This window comes from Austrofundulus limnaeus, unplaced genomic scaffold, assembly GCF_001266775.1.
Source record: "Austrofundulus limnaeus strain Quisiro unplaced genomic scaffold, Austrofundulus_limnaeus-1.0 Scaffold6, whole genome shotgun sequence".
NCBI lineage: Eukaryota > Metazoa > Chordata > Actinopteri > Cyprinodontiformes > Rivulidae > Austrofundulus > Austrofundulus limnaeus.
This window is the reverse complement of record NW_013952408.1, coordinates 3639916-3666039: the sequence shown is the minus strand read 5'-3', so window position 1 is coordinate 3666039 and position 26124 is coordinate 3639916. Positions and strand designations below refer to the sequence as shown.

The following is a 26124-nucleotide window of genomic DNA, read 5'->3' as shown; positions in this document are numbered from 1 at the left end:
CCATTTAAGAAAAGTTTTTCCATAGTTTTCCTCATTTTTATTATTAATTTTTTAAATCATATGATATAAAGACATTGGCCAGCAGGGGGCGCTGGTGATTTGGGAAAGACGTGGAGAGGTTCGCTGTGCAACGAAGCAGGCTTGTGTTTATTTACATCGTTTTTTTCTTCATTTTATTTAACTCTGGGCGAAAAAATAAAAAAAACCGGATCATCTTACGGCTAAAGGAGTTCCCACAAAAATGTAAAATTAATTAAAAATAAAGAGCAACACTCTCTCCGGTTCTACCTCATATTATGTGCAACCACTGAAAGCCGACCCCTGGGGATTTTTTTTAAAGTTAACCCCTGCATGTACAGTATGTCTGCCAGTGTGCAAAATGTGAGTGTGTGCGTGCGTGCTTGTACATTTGAGTGTGTGCGGCAAAGAGGGAATTGAGGACTCTGGAGAGGGCAGCTGAGGTTTAAAACGACCACCACCATCGCGTCATTAAAGTTATTCTGTTCTTGTTTTTTCTTCTTGAACTGAGGAAGGCCGGCTGTGAGATTCACTGATGCCAATCTGCTGCTGTTGGGAAACGATTTGCATGAGCTGGAGCGTTAACTAACAATCCCTCCTCCGACCAAACTAAACTCCACTATCCGTCTTTTCGCTTCCTCCCTGGCCATTATTTTATTTACTAAATGCTCATATCCCTCCGCCGGGTCAGAGAGTATTTTGAAGAAATTGTTAAACGGTTTAGGCGTTGTTTATTTGTTATATCGGCTTGCTTCTGTGCTTATACGCATGCTTAATCTTCGAAATACCCAATTTCGATAAGTCGCAAGGACATAAATATTTGCCTACGTGTAGTTCTGCTTGGGGGAGGTGGGTCTATTTTTTTAAGAGCCTAGAGGAGGGGGGGAGCTGCGCTTCGGTGCCACTTATCATTAGACATGGCCACCGTTATAGAGTACGCCGAAGCTTCATCTTTCAACTTAATTTTATGATTTCTCTCAGAAATATCTCAGTTCGGTCCGTATGGCGGGCAGGCTGTTGTTTTCGTCAAGCTAATGTTTGGTTTTGCGTGTTTTTGGAGCCGGTTGTTGGTGCGTGGCAGGCTGGTTCCGAGAGTCTCCTAACTGGCCGCTTCAGCTTGTCGCAGCTGAAGAAAATAGAACCAGTTGCCAAGCCAGCGGTCGGCACCCAGCGTTTTCTTTCGCTCGTCGCTGCACTTTCCCGAAGGATTTAAAGTTTCATCAACGCGGTGGTTGTTTCTACAGCCTCGTGTGTTTTTTGTTTTTTTGTCTGTTTTTTGTAACGTGAATGTTATATTTTTTTTTCTGGGTGGCTAACATCAACTAGCTGTGTGTGTGTGTGTCCCCCCGAACTCGACAGCTGTCATTGGAGAAAAGGAAAGTGATCCCCGCAAATGCCAGCGAAGCGGTTTTCTTTTGGATTTACATCAAACTGCTTCTCCGTCAAATGGGCAAAGTTGGGAATAACATTGCAACSCTGGAATATCACGATGTGCGCTGTGCGTTTTTGAGAACTGCGGTCTTGTCTCACTGGAAAGAAGCTAGCTAGCTCAGTTAGCTTGCTGGCTAGTTGATTAAAAACGTTTCATCCCACCCAGTGTTTTTGGGACATGAAGAGGATAATTCGCTGTCCATAGGGCCGGAAGGTGAGCTGCAGTTTTAACTTTCATAGGTTTTTTTTCCCACACTGGGTCTGTTTTTATTTTCTGCATTTCGTCCCTTTTTATGAAGCGAGTCTGAGCCAAACATTATCCTCCAGTCTGATGTCGCCACCTCGGCTTTCGTGACTCAGACTATTCACCGGAACAGAACGGATCGTTGGTGCCATATAGACCGAAAATAAAGGTTTTTGTGATGTCTTTTTTAAAAGCAGCACAGAAAATTAACAGTCATACACCCGTCAATTAAAACTAAAAGCCAAGCAGATGCCAATGTTTAGCATTTTTTTACTTTTTTGTTTGGGCATTGTAGTTCCTCGGATCAGTTCCGTTTCATTGAATAGACCGAGCCTTTGTGTTGGACTCGCAATGTCTTAACCATTGCCTTGTACTCGGTTGAAGGTTGATGATGCAGTTAAACTTGCATGTATAGCTTGCTGTCATGCCTTGATATTCAGCGTTACCAACTGGGAAACCAGACGCCGAGGCGTAATTTTGAAGCGTTTTGTCGCGGGTGGCAGAAGTACTGAGTTGGTTTAAGGGATCCGTTGGTAACYTGTTTGCTACCTTTCAAAGTTGTCTCCATCATAGCCGAAGAAAACAACACTGTGTGAAGTTAGACGTGAAAATATAAATTTCTTACAGCATTATGCCACTTGTAGTCTGTGTCGCCGTGGAAAAGCGACAGAGTTCAACACAACAGGCTAGCATCGTTAGCTCTGTGCGGCTGCTTTGTGCCCAAGCTTGGCTCAACAAAAGCTAAGGCTATGTTTTAATTTGTACCCCTGGTGGTCGTGACTGCCCAGAGGATCCCAACATCTCCTTGCACTGACTTTATAGTCCATCATTTCTCTTTAAAATGATCTTAAATGCATTTTTGTGGACTCTGCTTGCCTTCAAAGTAATCAGAATAGCAGGACCATCTATTTCAATAGACCTCATTGGTCTGATTTGTTGAATTATGTTCTTCTAAAGTTTTCTTTTTGTAGGACCACTTTTTGTCTACAGACCTTGGCGAATGATGAAGGCTGAAACTAACATGAGAGGGAAGGAAAATAAATGAATCCATCAGCAAAAGACAATTTGGACTGTGGCTTTACTTGAAATGTAATTTCACAAACTCTTATGGGTTTTAACAAAAAATATAACATGGAGACAAATTCAGTTTGCAGACCTACGCATTTCTCTTGTTTATAAATCTTTTGCACCTCATTTTTACCATAGTTCAGAGCCTTTTAAGTTCAATTTAAACTGTGATAAATTCAGGTGATAGTCAGGTGACAGCTGGGTTGAAGCCAGAAGCCATTTTTTAAATCCCAAATAAAATGCACCGTTTCCAAATTAAGGAGGTGAAGCTTTTTTTAATCAAAATGGCTGATTTTAAATATCATTGCTCAACACTACGTATTTGTGTATTTGTTCATTAATCGCAAGTCATCATCATCGCAATATTGAGCACTGTTATCGCAGGATTTCCAAATGTCGTGCAGCCCTAATACAAACCCCCTGTACTTAACTACCAAGTATTAAACTGAAGTTTCACGCAGTACAACCAACTACTTATTGCAGCCCTCAATTCAATATTGTTACACAAGAATGTTCTTATATTTATGTCAAGCTGTTCCATGTCCTAAAGTTTACAACTCACTGACTTAACATTTGACAACTTAWATTAGGGCATATTTAAAAACCTTTTTAAAGTTTTATTTGCCTTCATCRCTGCATCAAAAACAATGCTTTATATTAAACTGCAAGCAGTGTCCTGTAATGAGACAATCCTTTTCTCTCTCAACTTTTTTTTATTCTTTAAGTTTTCTTTTATTAGTTAAAACTAAAGAATTTCATTTTCATGACTCATCATGAAGCTTAGTCAGTCTGCTATTGATTGGTTAAAATGCAGTTTGGTACAATTTTATTCTTCTTTCTTGAAATGTATTTTTTAAAGAGAAACTATCTTAGCAGTATTTCTGTGAAAAAAATGTGGTATGTCAGCTGTTTGGGGTTCTTTGTTATTTTTATAAAAACTGATGAATTTCAGAGACCTTCATTTTTTTTCTTTGCTGTCTTTCAATCAGTTTTTTTTTATTTCAGGATGACCCTGGAAAAGGTCAGAGAGGGATGAGTTATTGAATAAGTGGACATTTTTGTTTTTATTTTATTATAAGGAAACTATTGAATTACCTTGGAAGTCAACCTTGATTTTAATAAGTAAAAAAAAAAGTGAAAACCCTCCGTTTCAGTCACTGATATGTACGAATAATTCAAGGATATTTGTAACAACACAGGTTTTTAGAATTTTATTAAATTTTCACAACCGAGTTATCAGACAACACTGGATCATCAAACTAAGCTCTCATCTTCCAAAAAACCTGGTATCACTGAAGCTTGCACTCCTGTAGCTTTATGAATTTACAAAAATATGGTAAAACATGTTTTGGCACTTTTACATTGCAATTTTATAGCACATTAAAGAAAACTGTTAAAGACCAAAGTGTTGCACAAATGTTAACTATAAAGGTGAATCAAAATACAAAAAAAAAAACTTATCAAAATATTTTTAGAATAATAAACATGTACAGTAAAATCTACTATTTAGAGAATTGCGATGTTATCCTCAATTAAAACTAAAATCTAACATGAGTTTTTAACTGATTTTAAAATCACTTGTCTGAGGAGTTCTGATTAGTTTTTAAAGCCAAGCTGAGTCCAGGTTGCATCAGGAAAGGCATTTAGTGTAGAACAATTGCCAAACCTTTTGTGCGAGTTCGATCCCTGTGGAAACCCTCACTGAAAGGATTAACTGAAAGAAAATATTTAATTTTAAATATCTGCTAAAATTAATACCAGAATTTTTTTTCTTATGTGTTGTTAATTTTGGTCTGGTTAGACCAATTAAACAGTTGACATTGGCCACTTAAAAAAATCAGCTATGCTTGTATATAATCAGGAAATTAAAGATGCATCAGCTGCTACAACCAGTTTACTGAAGCCCACAATCTAGTTATTTACGCTAGAATGCTTTTCTATATGTAACTTCCAAGGGTTGTAAAAATATTTTTAATTATGTTAAGCAAACATTGATATATTAAAGTGGAAATGTAACATATTGAACAAAATAAAAAAAGCTGTTGTGTATCAGTGATTGGTTAAACTGATTTCCATTGGCTAAGCTCATAGAACATCTCATTGGTTGACCTCTTCTGATGTTAGTAAAGCTTACATTCAGCTTCAGTAAACCACATGAGCATTGAGAGCTATACTGCTGTAATATTTGACTATTTAAAAGTCCATTTGCAGTATGTTTACGTTACAGATGATTATCTGAAAAAATGGGAGAACAATCATCTGATGCTCAAATTCACATCCTTGCCAACTGCAGAGTGGCTATGTCTGGACAGACTTAAAAGTAAAACTACTCTGGACAGACTAAAAAGTAATAAAAAACAATGTTGACATTTAATTTGCATTAAAACAGAAAAAAAAAACTGTTTCCTGAGAATGTATGATGAAACATTATCTTCAAAATGTCAAGAGATTAGACAACACTTGGGAGGAGACAATACTTGCTGCTTTGACCACGTGTGTCTCTGTGATGTCTTTACACCAACCTGCATTGATGGGCTCTGTTACTGGTCTATGGGTGGTGTTAAAATTCCAGTTGGAACAAAGATCGAAGTAGATGCTTCTTCGCCATGCCTTTCCTTTCACTGTCTTGTTAAGCTCAGAAACGTACCTCAGGTCCACTCAGATTATACAACAGAACCTCTGCTTCTCTGTCTGCAAGGAAACATATTAGCCTGTAGTGTTGTAAAGGACTGCACAGTCTGATATGTTGCTATAGAGCCAGGTCTCACTCATAACAAAAACATAACGGTTACTTGCTTTGTGCTGCAGGTATGGTTGCAGCTGTAAAAAATTCTAACCAGCCTAATGTGTATTTTATTCAGTGAAAAGTGCTGCATACAGCCATTAGAGTTAACACTAGGTTTGTTCAAGAAAAGTATTACTGTTGCAAACACAGTAATATTTTCACCAATTACATACAGACATTTATATAAGTGGATTGAAGCCTTCATAGCTGGGTATTTACCAAAGTTGGGCTCAAGTTGGTAAATGACTTGAACTTTATATAGCGCCTTATCAAGTCCCGTTGGACTCCGAAGCGCTTTACACTTCAATCATTCACCCATTCACACACTGGTGGTGGTGAGCTACAATGTAGCCACATCTACCCTGGGACACACTGACAGAAGYGGGGCTTCCATGCACAGGTGCCTCCGGGCCCTTTGACCACCACCAGTAGTCAAGGTGTGTGAGGTGTCTTGCGCAAGGACACAACAACTGAGACAGATGGAACTGGGGGGTCAAACCAGCAACCTACCGGTTACAGGATGGCTCCCCTAACCACTCATCCACAGCTGCCCCCCACAAGTTATTTTATAATAAATATTGATATTCTCTCAATACTAAAACCAGTGGTGTTTGTGCATTTTTATTTTATTGAGAGTAAGCCAAACAGTATATTGAACCTATAATGAATGTGTTGCTGTGGTTCATATTTTTGAAGGGCTGTAATATCAGAATGCCTTTAACAACATTTAGCATAAGATTTTGAAAAGTTTAGGATCACAGCATTGTCATCTTGTATCCAACATCTGCATATTTTGCCTTTTTTTTAAATATTCAAAAATGTTATGAATATTGTTTTCCCTTAGTGCTATWTTAWATTTAAGTATAAATAAATTAAGTAGATAGTGGGTCCTTTTTGACCACAAAAAATGAGTCTGTTTTTGTTTCTGTTGATGTTTTTGTAGTTCTTAACCAATGAAGTTGGTACAATTCTTGCAAMAATGTGTACTTGCATCAAGTTGGCATCGCAAAGCAAGTGGCATGACAACAGTTAATWGGTTTGTGCAGTTCTGCTCATCTCACACATACACCATCTCAGCTCTATGACTACATTTTTTGCTTGCTCAGAGACGATGTTTGATCAATTTCTCAAGCCTGTCTTGAACGTTTTGTGTGAATAGATTTTGCTTGTAGACTTATAATTAAGTGAAGCATTCTCCCCCCCACCTCTGAAACCACTTCATGTCTTCACCTATAAGATAAAGTTGAAAATCTTAATTTAAAAGTACTATTTTGCTCAACAAWTATTTAACTGTTGTATAGTACAATATGCATATGTGTGGAGATTTTATATAAAGTGAAGAAGTATGTGCAAACTTTTGAGTTTCTAGTTTGAATATTTAAAATCCCTTGGACCWCACCATGACATAATTGTAGGTAATAATTACTAGGATGATGWAACAGAACACAATGATACAGAATAAATCATTGATGAGTCAATTACATCAATGCAAAAATAAAAATKTCAGAATTATCATACTGATATGGATTGATATATCAGTCAGACTTTTGAATTGATTAGAATATAAATCTTATGACAGACATGATATCAAGAAACATATATTCATCCAAACAAATCAATATAATATTGTATTGTGTTAAAGCAGATGATTTTTACCCATAACTACCAAGTTGAACCTCAACTTATTAGAAGAAACTAAGACAAAATGCAGAAGTAGTGTGGGGGAAAAACAGGCACACTGTTTAAACTGCAAACTACCTTTTGCAGTTATAACTTGAAGTATTTATAATTTGATATATTATATTTTATTTTGAATTTCTGTTGGTCGAATGATGTTTTTTTTAATTTTACAAACTTAATTCAACTTCTTTTTCATGTTATTGTTTTTAATGCTGCTGATTGGACAGCACCTTGTTAATTTATTTCTAAGAAAGGCTCTCCATAAAGAAATAATAATTACTAATTTGTGTGTCCTTAGTTTGTTGTATAATTTTGCATGAATTTTTGTGCTGAATTTATTTATTGAGGTTGAGGGCTTTYTCAATTCACAACCCTCTTATGGTCYCACCACAGCATTTCAGTTAAGTTTAAGTTTGGATTTTCACTTAGCCATGTAACACCYCGTTTCTTTTTTTCAGCTATTTAGTTGTAGATTTGCTGGTGTGTATTTTGGATCATCGTTCTGATGCATGACCCGAATTTCACCAAAGCTATAGCTGTCAGACAATGACAGATGGCGTCGCATCTGACTCAAGAATACAGTTGTTAAACAGTGGAGTTCATATTGAAATTTGTGACCACAAGGGTCCCARGTGCTTTGGTGGCAAAACAAGCCCAAATCATCACTTGTCACATGTCTGTGTGGTTGATAGTTGGTAATAAGGAGTTGATATGCTTTGATTGGTTTTTGCCAAACATGGCATTGTGCACTGTGGCTAAACATTTGCTCTGGTCTAATTTGCTCTTAGGGTATGTGGCTTGTTCAGATGCAGTTTTGCAAATCTAAGATGTGCTGCAACGTTGCTTAATTTTTGGTCTGTGTATTCTTCCGTACAGGTCAATGTTATCCAGTATTTTTAAATGTACTATTATAAAGCATAAAGTTTTAAATACTAACTAAGGGAGATGCGGCTCTGGGGATATATGTGTTTATTTTGAGCATAGCAAGCTGTGACCTTCTGTTGAATCTGCTGGGACATCCACGACTGGAAACATTAAAAGTTGCCTTCGGTGGTTTCCTCTTATTAATAATCTTTTGTTACTTTAGAAATGGATTTTAGTGCTTCTAAACTTACAATGCCATGTTAAGCCACTTGATTGTGATTTTCTTGGTTGAGTTTTGGCAGAGCAGTTTTAAACATCTGTCAAATTTAGCTGATTTTGATCTCAAACCACAGCTTATTATACATGTGTGCATATTTGTCTTTGTTAATTTTCAGTTGAACCACCTTTTACCTGTTTTATTTGTTTAGGTTATTTGAAGTATGATGAAAATATACTGCTTTCAGTTGATTTTGCTCACTCATAATATTGTTGCCTTTGGGATTTTCCAACTTGCTGCATGAAACGAGGAGGTTCCTTTATCTTTTCATTACAATTCTTTGTATATTTCTTACGTATATGTCTAGACACCTGTACTGACTGCTGACCTTATTTGTATCACCTGGACACATTTTAGTATTTGATTTAAATAGCCCCAAAATGACAGAATCATTACGATATAAGTGGTCACTGGAACATAAAAACTGCATGCATGTGTACAATTGTTAAGAAATAAAAGCACTTGTTAAAAGTATGAAGTCATTATTTCTGTAATTTGCCAAATTTCATGACCACAACTTATTTTTTTGTTTCAGTTTCCCCTAGTCATTCTATACATATAAAATGCTTCACAAACTTGTCTCCATCAACACTATACTTTAAATATACATAAACAACTTGATGTCTTGGTAAACAAATTTGCCCAACTACTTCTTTCATTTGTGTTACTTTGTTTCACTGCCTGCCATTTGAGAACCCAGTGTTTCCCCTACTATTGAACAAGGAGGGCGGCCCGCCCTTCGTATAAAAGCCACACCCCYGCTCTGACGAAAACACTGTTTCTTCCAGCTGGGATGGGGAGCAGAGACAGAGACCCTTCTTCTCCACACGAGCTTCAAGCAGTTCTCATCAATTTAGCATCAGCCAAATGTGTCTCCATTTCAGACAAACAGGCCACACACAGTTACACGTGCACTTATAAACAGTGTTGTGACCCAAAAAAAAAAAAAAAAAAAACAGTCGACTGTACGACAAAACTGTGGCTTAATGAGCCGCGTGCTGATGATCTGCCCATAGTGAGGAACACACACACCTGAACAGAGACTTGACCACCAAGTTGTTTTAATCTAGCAGTATCGAGACGGCACTCTGCTCATGAGTAGACATGTTTTTTAGTTATTTAAGTGAGAGATTTATAAGGTTCAACTAATGCAAATTAAATAACAGGCTTTTTCATGTTCTTTTATTTAAAATAAGCTGCACACTCCTGATTAATACAAAGATGAGCCCAATCAATACACTAGGGGAAAGACTGGAACCTTTTAAAGGGGCAATTTTATGTGTTTCTCAGGCATATATTTAAATACTATACCATAATAAAGTATCTATGTCACCTTTTAGTTATTAAAATGCTGTTTTTATGTTTAAATAGAAAATAAACTTCTCATCGCTTCCTTTTCTAAATGCCTTGAAATTGGCCTGTGTCTCTTTAAAAACCACCTTCCGCTTCTGTCCCGCCCATTTCGGGGGGGTGGGGGGGGGGTGTCTCGTGTGTGCACTATGGTGCAGGATGCAGTTTACTTAGCATCTGAAAATACATTTCCTCAAAGGTATTTTGAATCTGAAAAGTGCTTCACTGAGTGACAAATAGTTTGGAGCTCAGCAGACAGTTTCAGTTTCACTTTCAGTTTCACCCATTGTTTGCTTTGTTACTGCCGAGAGCTGGGTGGGGGGTGGGGTGGTGTGCTCCGAGATGAGGAAGCTCGACTTGGAGACACAGCCCAGAGGCGTTTCTGGTCCCAAAAGGCATTTCTGGTCCCCACATGTCGTTTTGCTCCTCAGCATGGCTTCCTAAAAACACTGCAGGATTTCTCAGATATGCATGAATGAGTCAAAGCAAGGCTTTGGGCATGTTTTTATGAGAGTATAACATTATAACATGATATAAAACTCAAAATAAGTTGATTTTACATGATATTGCCCCTTTAATATAAAATCTGATAGGGTGCAAATCACCACATTTACAATTCTTACAAGTCTTGAGTACTGGCACTCTAAAACTTGAACCACCTTGTCTTATTGTTTCTCAGAATGTCATCAGAGGAGAAGACTGTGGAGCCCTCTGACCAGGGACCCTCACCGCTATCCAGCTGTGCAGGGGCTACGTCCACAGGAAGTCCTGCCCTCGCAGACAAACGACCACGTGGCAGGCCACGCAAAGATGCTGCTGCCATCCTACCCCAGACATCGCCCTTACCGACGTCTAAGAACAAAAAGAAGTAAGTTTTATGTATATCATTTTTAAAAACTATTCAAATAAATCATTTAGCTTGTTTACGAGGTAGAATTTTGTAACGTTAACAGAATTTGTAGTTCAGCTAATGTAAAATTAGAAAATGAAAGCTTTTGTCAAATTATTTGGATGGCAGGTCGCAGTTCTTTTAGAGAAAGGACTAAAATATGTAGTAGTAGACAGGAGTACTTTTGTCCTACTTATCCAGAATGGACATTCATTTAGGGAATCTATAAAAGTCTTCAGTTGAAAGTTTTTACCCTAAAAACATACATTTCTAAAAATGAATCGATACAAAACATGCTCCAAAACTGAGATCAGCCAAGATTAACTGACTGATTGTGTAGTAACCAAAAGCACTAGTTTAAAAACTTGACCTTTTAATCCTTACTTGCATCCATTGATGAGCAGTGATATTGTTAGGAGTTTCATGCTCAGATCCATATATTCTCAGTGATTTTTCTGCTCAGTGAGAGATGGTAACTGTTTTAGGGTGCTAAAAGGAAATTCTTGGAACTCTGCATCATTTTGTTGTTTTTCGGATGTTTACTCAAATTGCTTGTGTTGAAAGTGCTAAATTTCGTCCTTCTTGACAACTTTGCTGATCATAATTTGCAGTCAGCTTTATTTTTGACACCATCGTTCACTTTGAAATACTGCCATGCAGCTTTCTCTTTGTCATCTTCTGGTAGTGTTTATTGGCAGTTGGCCAACAACTTTATGGTGCATTTTCACTGCCAACTGGTAGTGAGCATGGATCAGGACTAGGGATGTGTATCGTTAAGATTTCATCGATGCTACTACTCTTGTCAATATTGCTTACAGGTATTTCAATGGTCCTCTTACTGATGCTTTTTCTGTGGGAATAAAACCAAAAACAAATTCTGAATGTGCAATGCTTTTATTTTGAAACAATATAGAACATAGAATATAGTCACTTAATTTTTTTATTTGCACATGCAATTTTAATTTGCTTTGCATTAACTGCACATCAGGTTTTTTTTACCATTATATGCAAAATTATATGCAGAGGATGCTGGATTTTTTCATGACAGTTTGAACGTGACAAAAACAATATTTTTTTCWTCGTGTTTTTATTCCGATCTAGTTTTTGGTATATGGYACTGAATTGGATACATATCTGATGTTTTTCAAAGCAAACTCAGTCTGATCGTRTCACGTTTCATCTGACTTAAATCATGAGGTGGCGGCGAGCGGATMGATCCACTAACCTTTAGTCTTGCTGTTTAAATCTTTTAGCTCCACGTCTTCATCTACTGAAAAGAAATCCAGTTTCTTTGGGGTTTTTTTCTTTTAATTTTCCATGTCCTGGATAACTGATGATCCAAAGAAAAATATGATAGTAACATTGAGCAGTCACAAACCATAGCTATGCTAAAGTTACTCGATGTATATTTTTCTTTTAGCACATCGCTTCWTTCCAAAAATAAAATGCTGCACCASATCATCCGTTCAGAGTTAGGTTCAKATATAAACATTGAACTAAACAAGCATGACAAATAATTATTTAATCGGCCCTGCTGAAACAACATCAGATTCGACATGCTAAAAGTAGCATCCATGCTAACTCTGTAAACAAACAGCCGGCTGAATGAGATGTCATGTCTTTTACTGTGCRTGYGTGTCCCATCAGTGCCACRTAGAGTTCACTGGAGTCTGATGGAGGTCGCATTTAAAATGCAATATAAACTTTCATGCCAATAGATCAGGTTTTTAAAAAAATGAATCAGAATTGAGCATTAAGACCTGCAATGTGAACGTAGCCTTAGACCAAAACCTGCTACTGGTGTCAGTGAATCCCTAAATGGATGTTTTACTTGTCATTATGTTTTGTCTGTGCATGGTTGTGATGTAAATTTAAATTGCAGAGTAATTGCAAAATATTTGGAAAGTAATTATGCTTCAGTTGTTCACCCCCTCAYAAGTTGTTTCAGTTGTGGTTAGAGCTCTATGTTATGTGCTGTTTTTCCAGCTCCTTGATTTCCAGTCGTTCCAGTTTGTCTTGGGAAAATCAAGTTGTCTTTCCACTCTGTCAGCTTCATATGTTCTTATAGCTGTTCCATAAAACRATGTCGGCAACATTCATATGTTCTCTTCTTTGTTTCTGTCTTAAATCAGTCCTAATATCTTGTTCTAAATGAATCATCTAATCCATTGCATTGAGATGATGCCTTAATAGAATAGAATAGAATAGAATAGAATAGAAACAGCCTTTATTGTCCTGCGGAGGGGAAATTCAGGTGGAACAGCAGCAGCATCAGTTCACAAAAAAACACAACGTATTTCTACGCACCAATAGCAATAATAGTTGTGGTAATAGAATAGAAATAACAATAAAGGTTTAAAATAAAAATAAAAAAACTGTACATGGCAATAAAAATAAAATATGATACTGAGCAGGTAAATTACAATGAGGTGTGCAGTTGAGTCAAATTAAGTCATCTCCAGTAATGTTCATAATGTGCATGTGTAAAAAATGTTGTAAATGCCATATAGGCAAATGCTTACTTTGGTTTAACATAATTAAGCAAATTAACCAAACACAAATAATGACTCAACAGAAATATACTTAGTTTATTTTTGTGTTTGGAATTGCGTTTGCTGGCATTTTGTCATGTCAGTAGATTCCCTTCAGATGATTTAGCTCAGTTAATGCCACAATTATTTTTTGCATCAAAGTGTCGATTGAAATAAATGTAAAATATCTCTAAAGCTCATTAGGACTTTCAAATTCAGTAAAAAAGTACCATCTCTAAGGCCTTGTCAGGTAAACAGTATCTGGAAACATTAGCATTTTCTGAATGTAAGAATCACATGTTTACATGATTAGGCTAAGCTCATTGAATCTGTTGTAGTTTTCAGACCARATCACTAACTGGTGCGGTGATATTTGACAAAACATAGCAGAAATACTATTATTTCACTTAAAAATGGCATTATGTATATTGGGCCTAAGTTATCTCCAGAGCTCGATGGGSTTCAGGCTTGTTTAGTTTATTTTACTTCTCTAGGTTATTAAAACTTTAGGGCAGTGGAGGGATTGGTGCTGTGTCTTAATTCACTTAAGCAATTAAAAACAATTCTAGTTTTAATAGATCTGTGGTGAAGCAAGGTCCTTAGCTTCATACACTTTGCATGACTTCACATATCTGAATTATACTTATGGAAATCACCTTTATTAGTACCAATCATGCTCCTTCTGTTTGTACCCATATCCATCTTTCAGTAGAGCGTGTGAAAAAGGAGGATGTGTCTGATGTTCTCAGAGAAATAGTTGTTGGAAAATATTGGATTTGCCCAAGCATCATCTGCTGGTCAGTCCATTTCAGAGCAGTGTACTCCCTGCCAGGTTTTCTAGGCAGCTGTCTACTAGCTGGGACTACTTACCACAGCATTATTTTCACCTTTTCTTTTTTTTCCTCCCTCCCTCCCTCTCTCTCCCTGTGGTTGGACTATGAGGAGGGGGTAAGTTGTGCACAATATAGGGTTGAACACTAGTCCTGGGTGTTTGTTAGTAGAAAAAAACTGCCTGTTTGAATGCTGAAATCTGATGCTTTCAGCATGATTGTATGAAACTGTAGATAAATATGTTGTAGGAGATTATGTAAAGATGCCATTTCTGCTTATATTGTTGTGTGCCTGCACTATATAGTGTTGTTATATAAATATTTCGCATACAGCTTAAATCAGCTGAAATGTAAAAAAAAAATATCTTAAGTCTAGAAATTTGGTCTTTGAAAGCATCACTTATTTATTTAAAACATTTGTAATGTGCAAATTTCCCCATTGTGGGATCAATAAAATCTTATCTTATCTTAAAAATAGACTGCACTTCTTCAGAGTTGTCGATTTTACATCACATCACTTTTGTGTCATTCGCTTATAAAGTTTAGAGGCTTGACTTGTTTTATATGGCAGAAATCTTCAAATAAATRGGCCCTTTTAGTATGGGTGAATTTGACTCCATACCAACACATATCTCCTCAGCAGAAAACTGAAAGTCACACCTAAATTTTTTYTTGTTTATCTTGCAAGTTTTTTTAGTTTTATTTATCCATTTTTAATGTAGTTTTCCCTTATGGAATAATATTTTTCTAATTTTCCTCACTGTTACTTCAATTCAATACTTTCTTTTAAATATAATCAAGATGAGGTTATATATATATATATATATATATATATATATATATTCAATTAACAGAAAACATCTGGTTTGCCAAAAACCAAAGTCTTGATTGGTCAAGCACTTTATTTTAGTGTCAGCCCTATAAATATTTTTTATCTACTTAAAATAAAGAGAAAATAGCAAAACCTGCTCATGACTTTCTGCTTTTAAAATAAATTGTCGTGGTTGTTATAGCATTCATGTTGCTTTTACCTTTTTAATTCTTTATGAGGTCGCACTACTATTTGAGTGATCCTCAATCCTGGTCCTCAAAGGCCACATGTTTTAGAGCAGGGTGTCAAATTCATTTTCACCAAGGGCCACAGGAGCATTATGGTGGCCCTTAAAGGGCCAGCTGTAATTAACCTCAACTTTTCATGTTTAACTTTGACTAAACATGAAATGTCACGTTACTTGTCTCATTTCTACAGCTGTGCACCACTAACAAACAATAACTGGGTTATGTGTGGTATTTCCTGCATAGAAACAGCGTTGTAACACAGCCTCTTATGAACASTGAAAAGTACTAAGTGTACGGCTGACTAAATGTGAAATAAATAATACAGAATACTATTGAAAGTAAGAGAGTTTTACTCACTGTTGAGTTGTGTGGAACTGTTATATTATAGCTATGTATTTTAGCTAAATTTGTATTTGCTACTGTGGCAGACTGGCAATTAATGAACCCTGATTTGCTCTTTGCAGGTAAATACTTAAAACAATGCTGTTGAATCAAAGAGTACCAGGCATATACAGTTGTTGTAGCTTAAAATATCACAATGTTCGTCTGATGGCTTGTATTTACTTATACTGAGCCGCAAACCATGTATCTGAATCACAAGAAAGTGAAAAATCAGAGCCATTGTGTGAGCTACTGTACTGCAATGCYGCAATAAAAGATGAGCCCCTGTGAATACCCATCTTATTGTTGACAATGCTGAAATTGGCTTTTGATTAAAAGCTTCTCATTGGTAAATTAAGCAGGAAAAAAATAGCATTTTATATAAGAAATTGAAAACCAAATTTAACACTGCGCTTTGACTGAGCCTCAGCCTAAGATCAGTGATTAACCCTTCTGCTGCCCTTGAGTCAAAATGACCCACAAGGCCTYCGTTTTTAAAATTGAGGAGGTTTAAACTTGATTTATTCAATAAAGTTTTTAAATTTTAGATGTCTAGTCAAATTAGTCTTATTGAAGGGWACTCTGTCGCTGCGTCTTTGTGAAATGGTCCGATTGCAAACATTACAAGTGGCTTTTGGGCTAATCCTGTTTCCATTTAAAACAGTTTCACACAGACTTGCTGGCGCAGTACTGCAACAAACAACTCTTATCAGCTACACTTTGGTTTGGTCGATGTAAAAAGGGGATCAAAACTCAATTGTACTTAGTAACACAAGGAACAAGTAACGGCAAGACAGAATTTAAAAATCAATGTTTTGATTGAGTTCAGATCAAATATGTAGGTATAGATATTGAAACAACCCTTTAGCTCTCATTTTTAAGAATAATTCAGCTCTCGTTGTTTGTCTCAACACTAGGATATTCATGCAGTGAATCACTCAGACCTTAGGTAATTATGTTTTCAGCCAAAATTTGCTAAAGGCTTCTTCTGCCATTCTTGTGTTTTAGGTTTGCCTCCCATGGAAGTCATTTAGAGGGAGGAGTTGATTTGGCTCTCAGCCATTTGTGATTTTTCTCTCTAGTGGCACTGAAAATTACCCCACCGCCCCCAATCTCCTCCCTCACTTCCAACCCCGTGTATCCTCCTGAGTACCCCTGAGACGCGTTGCTCTCATTTGGGCTGTTTTTGCTACCCCTATTTAGCATGCTAACAGTAGATGTTGCTATTTAATTTGTATCCATGATAATTATCCTGTCAACAAGCTGCCTCTAAAATTAGGTTAATTCAGTTCCCATTGGAGAATGCTGATAGTGATAATGAAAGATCTTTACATACTGTACAAAAGAAAGAGGYATTTGTCAGTGGTCATTTCCACAAGTAGAAATCCTGACAAATGGTTGGAAAGATGGGCAAGGTTGTCTGATATGATGGCGTTGGACATTAGGTGTTTATGGGTCAGAGCTACAGTTAATTTGGCATCACAACAGCTTAGTGGTTAGCAATATTGCTTCACAGCAAGTGGGTCTTGGGGTCAAGCCTGGAGTCTATCTATGTGGAGTTTGCATGTTCTCCTGTGTTTGCGTGGGTTTTCTCCGATTACGCCAGTTTCCTCCCACAGTCTGAAAACATTCATGTTTAGGCTGCCTTCAGGCTTAGGCCTCTCTTAAAAAACAAATCTGTGATCTCAATAGAATTTGCTTGGTTAAAAATTGTTAAATAAACATAACGTGTGTTGGCAAAACATATCCTGCTTTATTAGTCATGCTCGTGGCAACGGAGGATTAGCTAATATTCAACAAAACACTAAAAAATCATGATGATCAATATTTTTTTTTTTTTTGCGGGCGTAACTGTTACTTCTAAAGGTAAATTAAGGATCTGGAAGTATTGGGCAGATGTAAAGATGTAAATATTTCCTCAGTTGTCGTCAGACAGTATGTTGTGATCAGACAAGTTGGAACATCTATATCAAGGCTATTCAACTAAATTGCTCCGGGGGCCACAGTTACTGCCGGTCAACAGCTGAGGGGCCAAACATCCAGCAATTAAAGTTATGTAAATAAACCAAGTATTACAAAGATCTGTTACCTTTGAATTTGTTTATTTTGCTGCATTTAATCATGAATACAACATACAGAACCCTATAAAAGTGGTGATAGTTRCACATTATCAAAAACAAAAAGAACACATTATGCCTCCTATTATTAGACACAAATAATATTTTGACATCTCTGACTTGTGAAATTTTGAAACCAATTTTATTTTCATTTTCATCCTTTTATCTTCAACTGCTTGTAGTTTTAACTGTTTTGAGTGTTTATAGAAATGGTTTTTACCAGCTTCTAGCCAAGATTCTGACGTTTCTGTAGATAACAAACATGTCTATGTTTAACTAAAAGAACTTAATTAAAGTATAAAACCGGKGGTTTGGGCTTAAGAGATGAATAAACCAATTGGCGGGCCAAACTTTGGTCACTCGCTGGCTGGATGTGGCCCACAGCCGCCAGTTGAATAGCCCTGATCTATATGATGAAGTGTGACAAATTGTTTATGTAATTGTTTAGGTGTAGACTAAATTTATTCCCTCTTTCTCTTACACACACACAAATATACACATAAGCACATCCACATATATTTCTTCTATACCAGATTGTGTTGCATCCCCTAACACTAACAGAGCCCAGGGCTTAAGYGCCTCTAATAATAACCATTGGCAGCTGTAATTATATTTAACTAATTTATGGCTACACCACAACTCTCCTCTCCAAAAATCTGTTCACGTTCTGTCCAAAATCTGACCAATCCAAGAAATTCCTGTCTGATCTCTTTTCACTTCCTCTGTTTGTGTCTTTGCCTCACTCTAGGGGCCGCACCAGAGGGAGGGCTGTTGTGGATGAGGAGGACAGCATGGATGGTACTGAGATAACAGAGTCCATGGACCCACAGGACACAGGTAAGACTTTGTAGACCTCATGATCTATTATACTCACATTGGTTTTATTGAGCGTGATACAGATTTGAACTTGCTCATCCATGCAGCCTCATGCAATAAGTGTTTCAGAGTGTTTCAATACCTGGAGTGGAGTCCTCTCTGCTGGAGATCAGTAAATGAGAGTTTTTTTTAGCACACCATGCTTCATTCTTAGGACTATAATTGAAAGGGTTTRAATTGAAGTGTGAGGCTGTGTTTGGTGTTTTTTTCCCCTCTCCTCACTACTTCCATCTCTCTTTTTTGCCCTGAGATTGGCATTGAGGTGCAGTGGGAAAGAGCTCAAGGCTAATGCCCTCTAAAAGCTTTTTAAAATCCCATCAGTCTCACCAGACCCATTTATGTGCCTTTTTATGTGTGTACATCAGATCATGTGACCATGGCTCCCATTCTCATACATCTCAGTGCTTCCCTGTTACTGTGCCTGAGATATTGGTGATTGTGAGTCTGCAAGTGGTTTGATTTGTTTTTTTTTCATTGTATTTTACCTTTCACCAACCTTTTAATGTGGAAGAATGGAGTATGGCTTTTGGTTCTCTCTATGACTCTTTAGGCTTTGATGGAAAAGAAATTTATGAACTTGTACTGTTTTTTTATGTGACATACTGTATTTGTGGTGACTGTGGCAGAGTTGTTAGGGAAGTTGTCCTGTAACAAGTGGGTTGCTGGTTCAATCCCCCGTTCCATCCATCTCAGTTGTTGTTTCTTTGGGCAAGACACTTCACCTGTCCAGCCTGCTGGTGGTGGTCCGGTGGCGCTGGTGAATGGCAGCCCTGCTTCTGTCAATGTGCCCCAGGGCATCTGTGGCTACTTTGTAGTACCACCACCAGAGTGTGAATGTGTGTATGAATGAATGATACATGAACTGTAAAGCATCTTTGAGTGTCTATAAAATGCCATAAAAGACCAATGTATTATTATTATTATTATTATTATTATTATTATTATTATTATTACGAAACTCTTTGACATTTTATACTTATGTTTACATTTTCTATCTGTTACAGTGAAACATTTTGATTATATTAATTCTTAGTGCAATATCGAGCCTGAAGGAGCAATCCACTGTAATCCAGGGAATAAGATTGTGGAATGATCTGTAAGATGAGGTTAAAAATGCCAGATCTTTGTATGTATTAAAGAGAATGATACAATTTAGTATTCTGAAGAAATATGGAGAAGCATAAGTGAGTCCATGCAAATTGTTGTTTGAGTTGGTGTTTTTTGGTTTAGCTTTGTTTTTTTGTTTGTTTGTTTTTGTGTGTTTTCAGTTTTTTTGATTTTTGTTGTACTTTACTTTCATTTTGAACATATTCTGGGGATTAAAAAAGGGCAGATAGTATTATAAGATTTATTCTTCTTCTGCTGCCTTTCATTTTATTTGATTTTATTTTGATTGCATGTTTTTTTGTTCTTGTGTATAATTGCTACAAATGAAATTAATACATTTCTAAATAGATATGCCTCTTGTAAACAGAGAGGTGGTTATATCTAAATACTGGTGTTAATAGCTGCTGCTTCACAAAAACACAAGTAATATTGAGTTTTCTGTGCCACTCTCCTGTGATTTGACTGGAAGGTGTCTTCCACAGGTACATTTTGTAGCTAGAGGGGAATATGCTTGAATTTTTTGCTGTTATTTCACAGTGTGGGGCAGAATTGGTGAAAAGTTTAATTAATTACATATCAAGAAAATCTTAATGAAATTTCATGTGTGTTAAATTCTCTGTGAGAGGGACTATTGGAGAATGTTTCAGATTTTTGTGAATTAAAATAAAAGCAGACCTGATAGCGTCAAAATTGCTCATATTCACCAGTAATTGTAAATTGTCTTACTTTTGACATTTTGACAGAAAATTTTTCTTGCATTTATTCTTGCTGTGCTGTACAAGAGTTGATGATCTCATTGGGTTTACTTCAATCAGAGCTTTAGCAGTAGATCCCCCGCATGTGTTTTGGACCTCAAGAAACCGTTGGGACTGCAGCTAAATGATCGCCCGCGGCTGTCAGAAGTTGTGTGTTGATAAATCAGTCATAAAAAAGGAAACGGCTGATATTGGTTCACCTTATTTACAGGTGGACAAATTGTCATGTTGAGTTGCTTCTTAATTGATTCCTCATCGTGTGTGTGTGTGTGTGTGTGTGTGTGTGTGTGTGTGTGTGTGTGTGNGTGTGTGTGTGTGTGTGTGTGTGTGTGTGTGTGTGTGTGTGTGTGTGTGTGTGTGTGTGTGTGTGTTTTGCAGAAATGCAAATCCAACAGGTGGAGACTGTGGAAGTGGTGACCAGCGAGGTGCCAGAGGAGGACAAGTCCTCTTCCCCCCTGGCTCAGAGCCCTCCAACAGAGAGTTCAGCAGCACCATCTGTCCCAGCAAGTAGAGAAATGAAAAGCAGGTCAGAAACACTAAATTTGCTCTGACACATCATTGTTTTATAAATGAAGCTCGGTGGGGTGTGGAATTATCACATGTACACTCAGATGAATGTTCAGGCCATCAGTGTAAAGTAGTATTTACCCTTATGTCTGAACATACACATGAAAGTTGTTAGCTGGTAGACGCAGCTCTCTCTTTTCAGGTCCTACTTTGTAAAATTTGTCATCAATCTTCTGACCTGTCTGTGCCGTTGATGACATCAGTGATCAGTCGTATTTCCTGGGATTTAAAAAATAATAATGGYTCTTTACACCTAATAATGATTTTGATGCACAATGAATCAGAAACGTAAACATTCTACATGTTTAAAGTTGATTATTTTCAAGAAATATTGCAGTAAAAGTTTTGTTAAATGAAATATTATAGTTGTACATGTGAATTTTCTCCCATTTATACAACATCGTTTTGTTTCATGCCCGCCTTCCTCACAAGCAGTGACTTTTTTAGTATWTGCATGTTGCCACTCACAGGCCTCCTACAAAGAAGCGGGAGGCCTTAATTCATTACGACACCCATTGCACTGTTTTTAGTCACAATAGATATGCATAATTAAATATCCCTTTCCATCTATGCTTTTGCTTTCAGTGAGCRTTTCTGTGCCTTCTGTTGCTGTGGTGGTCGTAGCCTTCTGGGTCAGGGGGATCTGCAAATATTCAGCRTTACGTCTCAGCATGAAACACTCGTCAGCCATAATGGTGAAGGAGGCTTGGCAGGCGATGGCAGCGATGGTGACAAAACTGCTCAGCCTGGAGAAGGCACCTCAGGACAGAAGGAAAASAAGTAAGTATAGCTGGCTTTTATAACAATGGTGTCACGAATGGTTTGTGCCTCCGAAATGCAAAACGGTCTTTGAAACCCAAAGATTATTAGTGGTGTAGAAGAACATCRTGTTTTCATGTGTGTCTATGCTATTTTCTTATTGGGCATCTTGTGTTATCATGAGTAGTTGGAGTCATGCTGATTTGGCAGCGTCCCAAGGAGTAGGTAGTTTATTTATGCCATAATTGAGATGATGCACAAATACATACAATACATGGAGTTGTGAGAAAGATGCTAAACATTATTACGTAATTAGATTCATCACGGTGATAGACTTGCAACCTGTCCAGGGTGTACTCACCATCTCCTCCTGACCAGGAAAAGACTAGGTTTAAAAAAAAGATGGATAGAATGAATTAGATTAATCATGTTTTGTAAGCAAAATGCCCTAGAGGCTGTATGTCGTGAGTGTGCTATCATGTTTTGCTTCCATTTATTTATTTTTTTAGCRTCTCTTGATTTTAGTGTGTTTACTGAAACACTGGTCTTTTTATATGCTAATGCTCCCACTCCTCATTTTCTGTGTGGTATCACTTAGAAAAGCTCATCCATTTCAACAGCTTTTATGAGATGGAACAGCTAGCCTCTTGTACACATGCCATACAAGATGACCCTTTTCCTCCTCCCTTCCCCTCCCCTCACAGCCTTTATTTGCTCTTTAACAACCCCCCCTTCATTTTCTCTATCTTTACATCTCTTCTCACTTCTTAACCGTACTGGCTGTCGTTTCTTATAAAATTTTCTTTTCACCAGTGGGTCTGAAACCTGCCATGAAGAATCAGACCCTGCCAGTCGATTTTGGGATGAACTTTCTCATGTCGGCCTTCCAAAAGATTTTAAAGTCCAGTCTCTCTTGGAGTCAGGTAAGACTAAAAATGATTTATCATTGTTGTTTTTATCCRAGATTTGTTTTCAATCTAGACAAGCAGTTTTTAGCACCTTATTTGTTATTACTGAWTGTGTTTTGGAGGAATATTTTCTCTCTATTTGTTGCTAATCACACATTTCGCTATCTGTCATAATTTGAAATTTCAGGGCAATGTTGGGCACATCAGAGTTGTGCGTTGTGGTCTGATGGTGTTTGTGAAGGCGAGGGACAATCTCTGCTTAATGTGGACAGAGCCATTGACTCAGGGAGCACAAAGGTGAGTCCGGAGGAAAAAAAAAAGTTGGCGTGCTAATGAGTGTTAACACCAACTTAATGCGTTAAGGCAGCAGGGAGGGACCGCTTCATAGAGGCACAGAAAAGCTGATGGATCAGACTGACTGGTAAAGGTCGACGAGGCAGCTTGGATCTCTCAGCTGTGAAATGGAAAAGGTCATGCTACTCAACAGGGCAGAGCTCTCATGGCAGTTTAGCTCCTAGTRGTAGCAGCGATGCTGCTCGTAGTTCTCTGATTGTGTTTGCAGTCCATCGGTCCTGCAGCCAAATAGCAATTCTGCCACTTGATCTTTGCCATGGCTATTAGCGCACACTMATAGAACTGGGGAAAAAATGGTGTTTTGATGAGATTGTGCTGATCAAGAAACTGGAATTTAGGTCAAAACAAAACTTTTTTTATTTGCCAAAGATCCAGATTTATATTTTTTTTTACATGAATATGAAAGTGTAAGGCAGTTTGATTATTAAAATGTAGTAATTTGTGAACATGTTATATAAGAATATTTTGTTGTTGATGGAATTTTGTTGCAGACGTGGAATAATTTTGTTTTGTTATGCCACCTTTTTTCCTGTTCACAGCACTGTGCATACTGTAAGCGCCTTGGAGCATCCATTAAGTGCTGTGCTGAAGGATGTGCTCAACTTTACCATTACCCCTGCGCAGGGGCAGCCGGGACCTTTCAGGATATTAGGACTCTCTCACTCCTCTGCCCAGAACATATTGAATTGGCACTTCACAAATGTATGTTGAGACAAATTTACAATAATAAAATATTTTACTCGATAGAAATGAAATTTTCTGACTTTACCTGTCCTGTGGTCTTTTGCTGCCCATAGTTGTAGATGATGTAAACTGCGTGTTATGCGATAGCCCAGGAGACCTACTAGACCAGCTCTTCTGCACCAGTTGTGGGCTGCATTACCATGGGATATGCCTGGACATGGCTGTGACCCCTCTAAGAAGGGCAGGTTGGCAGTGCCCTGAGTGCAAAGTCTGCCAGACATGCAAGTGAGTCACTTTAACCACCCACCTTAACAAAGCGCCACAAACAAAATGTTTATTTTTTTTTTCATACATATCTTTGTCTCCCACTTTTCATCCTACTTAATTTCTGCATCACTTCCAGGCATCATTCTCACTGAKGGTTTGTTTACCTCTGTGCTTTGTGGAAAGCCAACTAGAAGTTGTACCCTAAAGCTTAATTCTTGTAACCTTTGACCTTTCTTTAAAAAGCRTAGCAGCTCTGGTAAACCTAAGGCAAACAGGCCTGGTTAGCCAATGAGTTCTTATTTGCATGCAGACCCTGTTGCTACTGCATAGGGTATGTTTTTCAAGAGGAGGTGGGCTTAAATATCTAAGAAGTAGGTAGGAAATTTCAATACAAAATGAATGTTAGGTATTTATCAAATTAAGTGAGTGTTCATTGGGAAATTAGAGCTTTAATCACAATAAAAAAAGTCTGTCATTTTCAATTATTTAACAGAAATTCTTTGTAGGTTTKTTCAGTTCAGTACATAGCATTGTCTACTTTCTTACTTTACAAAATTTTGTATCTTTTTAGGAACCCAGGAGAAGACACTAAAATGCTGGTGTGTGACATGTGTGACAAAGGCTATCATACCTTCTGTCTGCAACCTGCTATGGACTCTCTTCCCACCAATGGATGGAGGTGTAGGGTAAGAACCATCTAACTCTGGGTAACTTCATGTTTATTCCGGCCTGTATGTGAAACTAACGTACTACCAGTCAAAGTGGTTACGGATTGTGAATTACGAAGAATTTATTTATTTTTGTTGGCTCTGGCGCAAAATATATTAAATTTTTTTAGCCTGTGCCAGCTCTTTGGTACTTTTCCTAATGTGTACCTAGAGCAACGTTCACTCTGCAGGCAAATGCGATCCAAATCCGATGCTTTTTTTTTTTGCCCCATGCGACCCATATTTGATTTTTTTCATGACAGCCTGAACGTGACTAGGGTAATCAGATTTTTTCAAATCCAACCCAGACCTTTTCATTATGTGGTACTGAATCGGATACATATCAGATGTTTTTGAAAGTGACTGCAGTCTAAACGCACGTGTTGCATTACATCCAACTTTCACATCTATGAGGTCGGGGTGAGCAGAATGATCYATATAATAATGATACTCCTTCAGTTTAAATCTTGGAGYTCCCCWCGTCTTCAGCTACAGAACAGAAGTCCAGTTGTTTCATCTTTGTTCTTTTAATTCTCTATGTCCTGGATGACTGAGAATYCACAGAAACATACGATAGTCACACCTAACCTCGGTCAAGGACCATATCTTTACAAACGTTACTTGATTTATATTTTATTTTAGCACTTYGCTTTGTTCCAAAAATAAAATGCTGCCTCAGAGCATTTGGTCAGAGGTTGGTTCAAATAAAAACACTGAACTAAACAAGCATGTCAGATAATTATTTCATCTACTCTGATTGTACAGCAACTTCAGAATGGACATGCTAACATGTAGCATCCATGTTTAGCCACTTCTGTAAACAGTGAGCTGAATGTGACGTGTCTTCATGTGGGTCACATCAGGGCCGTGGAGAGTTCACAGTAGATGGAGGTCGCGTTTAAATATATATTGTGAATGTCCACGCAAACAACAACAACAACAAAAAGTTTTATGTCAGTGTTGACATAGTCTAAGAAATGATGAKCAGCAGCCGTCTTTTAAAAGCTTCAATTCAGTCATGTCGCCAAATGATGCACTTGTGCAAAATGTTGTGTTGTTTCTCAGCTGGCTGTTAAACATGGGACATTATTTTTTATGCAGTAGATGCACTAGGTCACAGAAGAGGTTGCATGTGTTGAAAGGTCTTTGCACTTGGCCTCTCTGCATGACTCAGCATGGAAAGATGTAACCCACACATCCTTGATGTTCACTTCTCCTCACCTTCCCCCAGCCCCTGTCCCACCTCATGKGGTGGGTTTGTTCTGAGTTGTGTCATCTTTTTGGCATGCAGATCATTAAGTTAGTCATTGTTCAGTTTCAGTTCTGTGAAATGTTCTGCTGATGACGGGTTTGTTGATGCAGTTTTCCYGAGCAAACTTTGAGATTGTTGCAAATAAAGCATTCGTTACACTAACAAAAATTAAAACATMTTTACAGTGATAACTTTTTATTCACCATTCTGCAAAAGTACTGTCCCAATTTTGGGGAAGTTGTGGATGGAAATACAGTGGGGAAAATAAGTATTTAGTCAGTCACCAATTGTGCAAGTTCTCCCACTTAAAAAGATGAGAGAGGCCTGTAATTGACATCATAGGTAGACCTCAACTATGAGAGAC

At 37.5% G+C, this 26124-nt stretch overlaps 1 protein-coding gene across 6 annotated transcripts in view; it reads left to right on the top strand.

Annotated features, from left to right (window-relative positions):
- The first annotated feature begins 921 nt into the window (after positions 1-921).
- The window catches only part of kmt2cb (lysine (K)-specific methyltransferase 2Cb), a 74591-nt gene continuing 49388 nt past the window's right edge, over positions 922-26124 (top strand). For all 6 annotated transcript variants that reach the window (XM_014030928.1, XM_014030936.1, XM_014030912.1 and 3 more), the window contains exons 1-10: positions 922-1663; positions 10397-10585; positions 18273-18361; positions 20641-20788; positions 21415-21609; positions 22402-22511; positions 22684-22793; positions 23390-23552; positions 23648-23819; positions 24373-24487. In XM_014030928.1, coding sequence (XP_013886382.1) covers positions 10398-10585; positions 18273-18361; positions 20641-20788; positions 21415-21609; positions 22402-22511; positions 22684-22793; positions 23390-23552; positions 23648-23819; positions 24373-24487 — 1290 coding nt within the window. In that variant the 5' untranslated portion in view covers positions 922-1663; position 10397. The remainder of the gene's footprint in view (positions 1664-10396; positions 10586-18272; positions 18362-20640; positions 20789-21414; positions 21610-22401; positions 22512-22683; positions 22794-23389; positions 23553-23647; positions 23820-24372; positions 24488-26124) is intronic.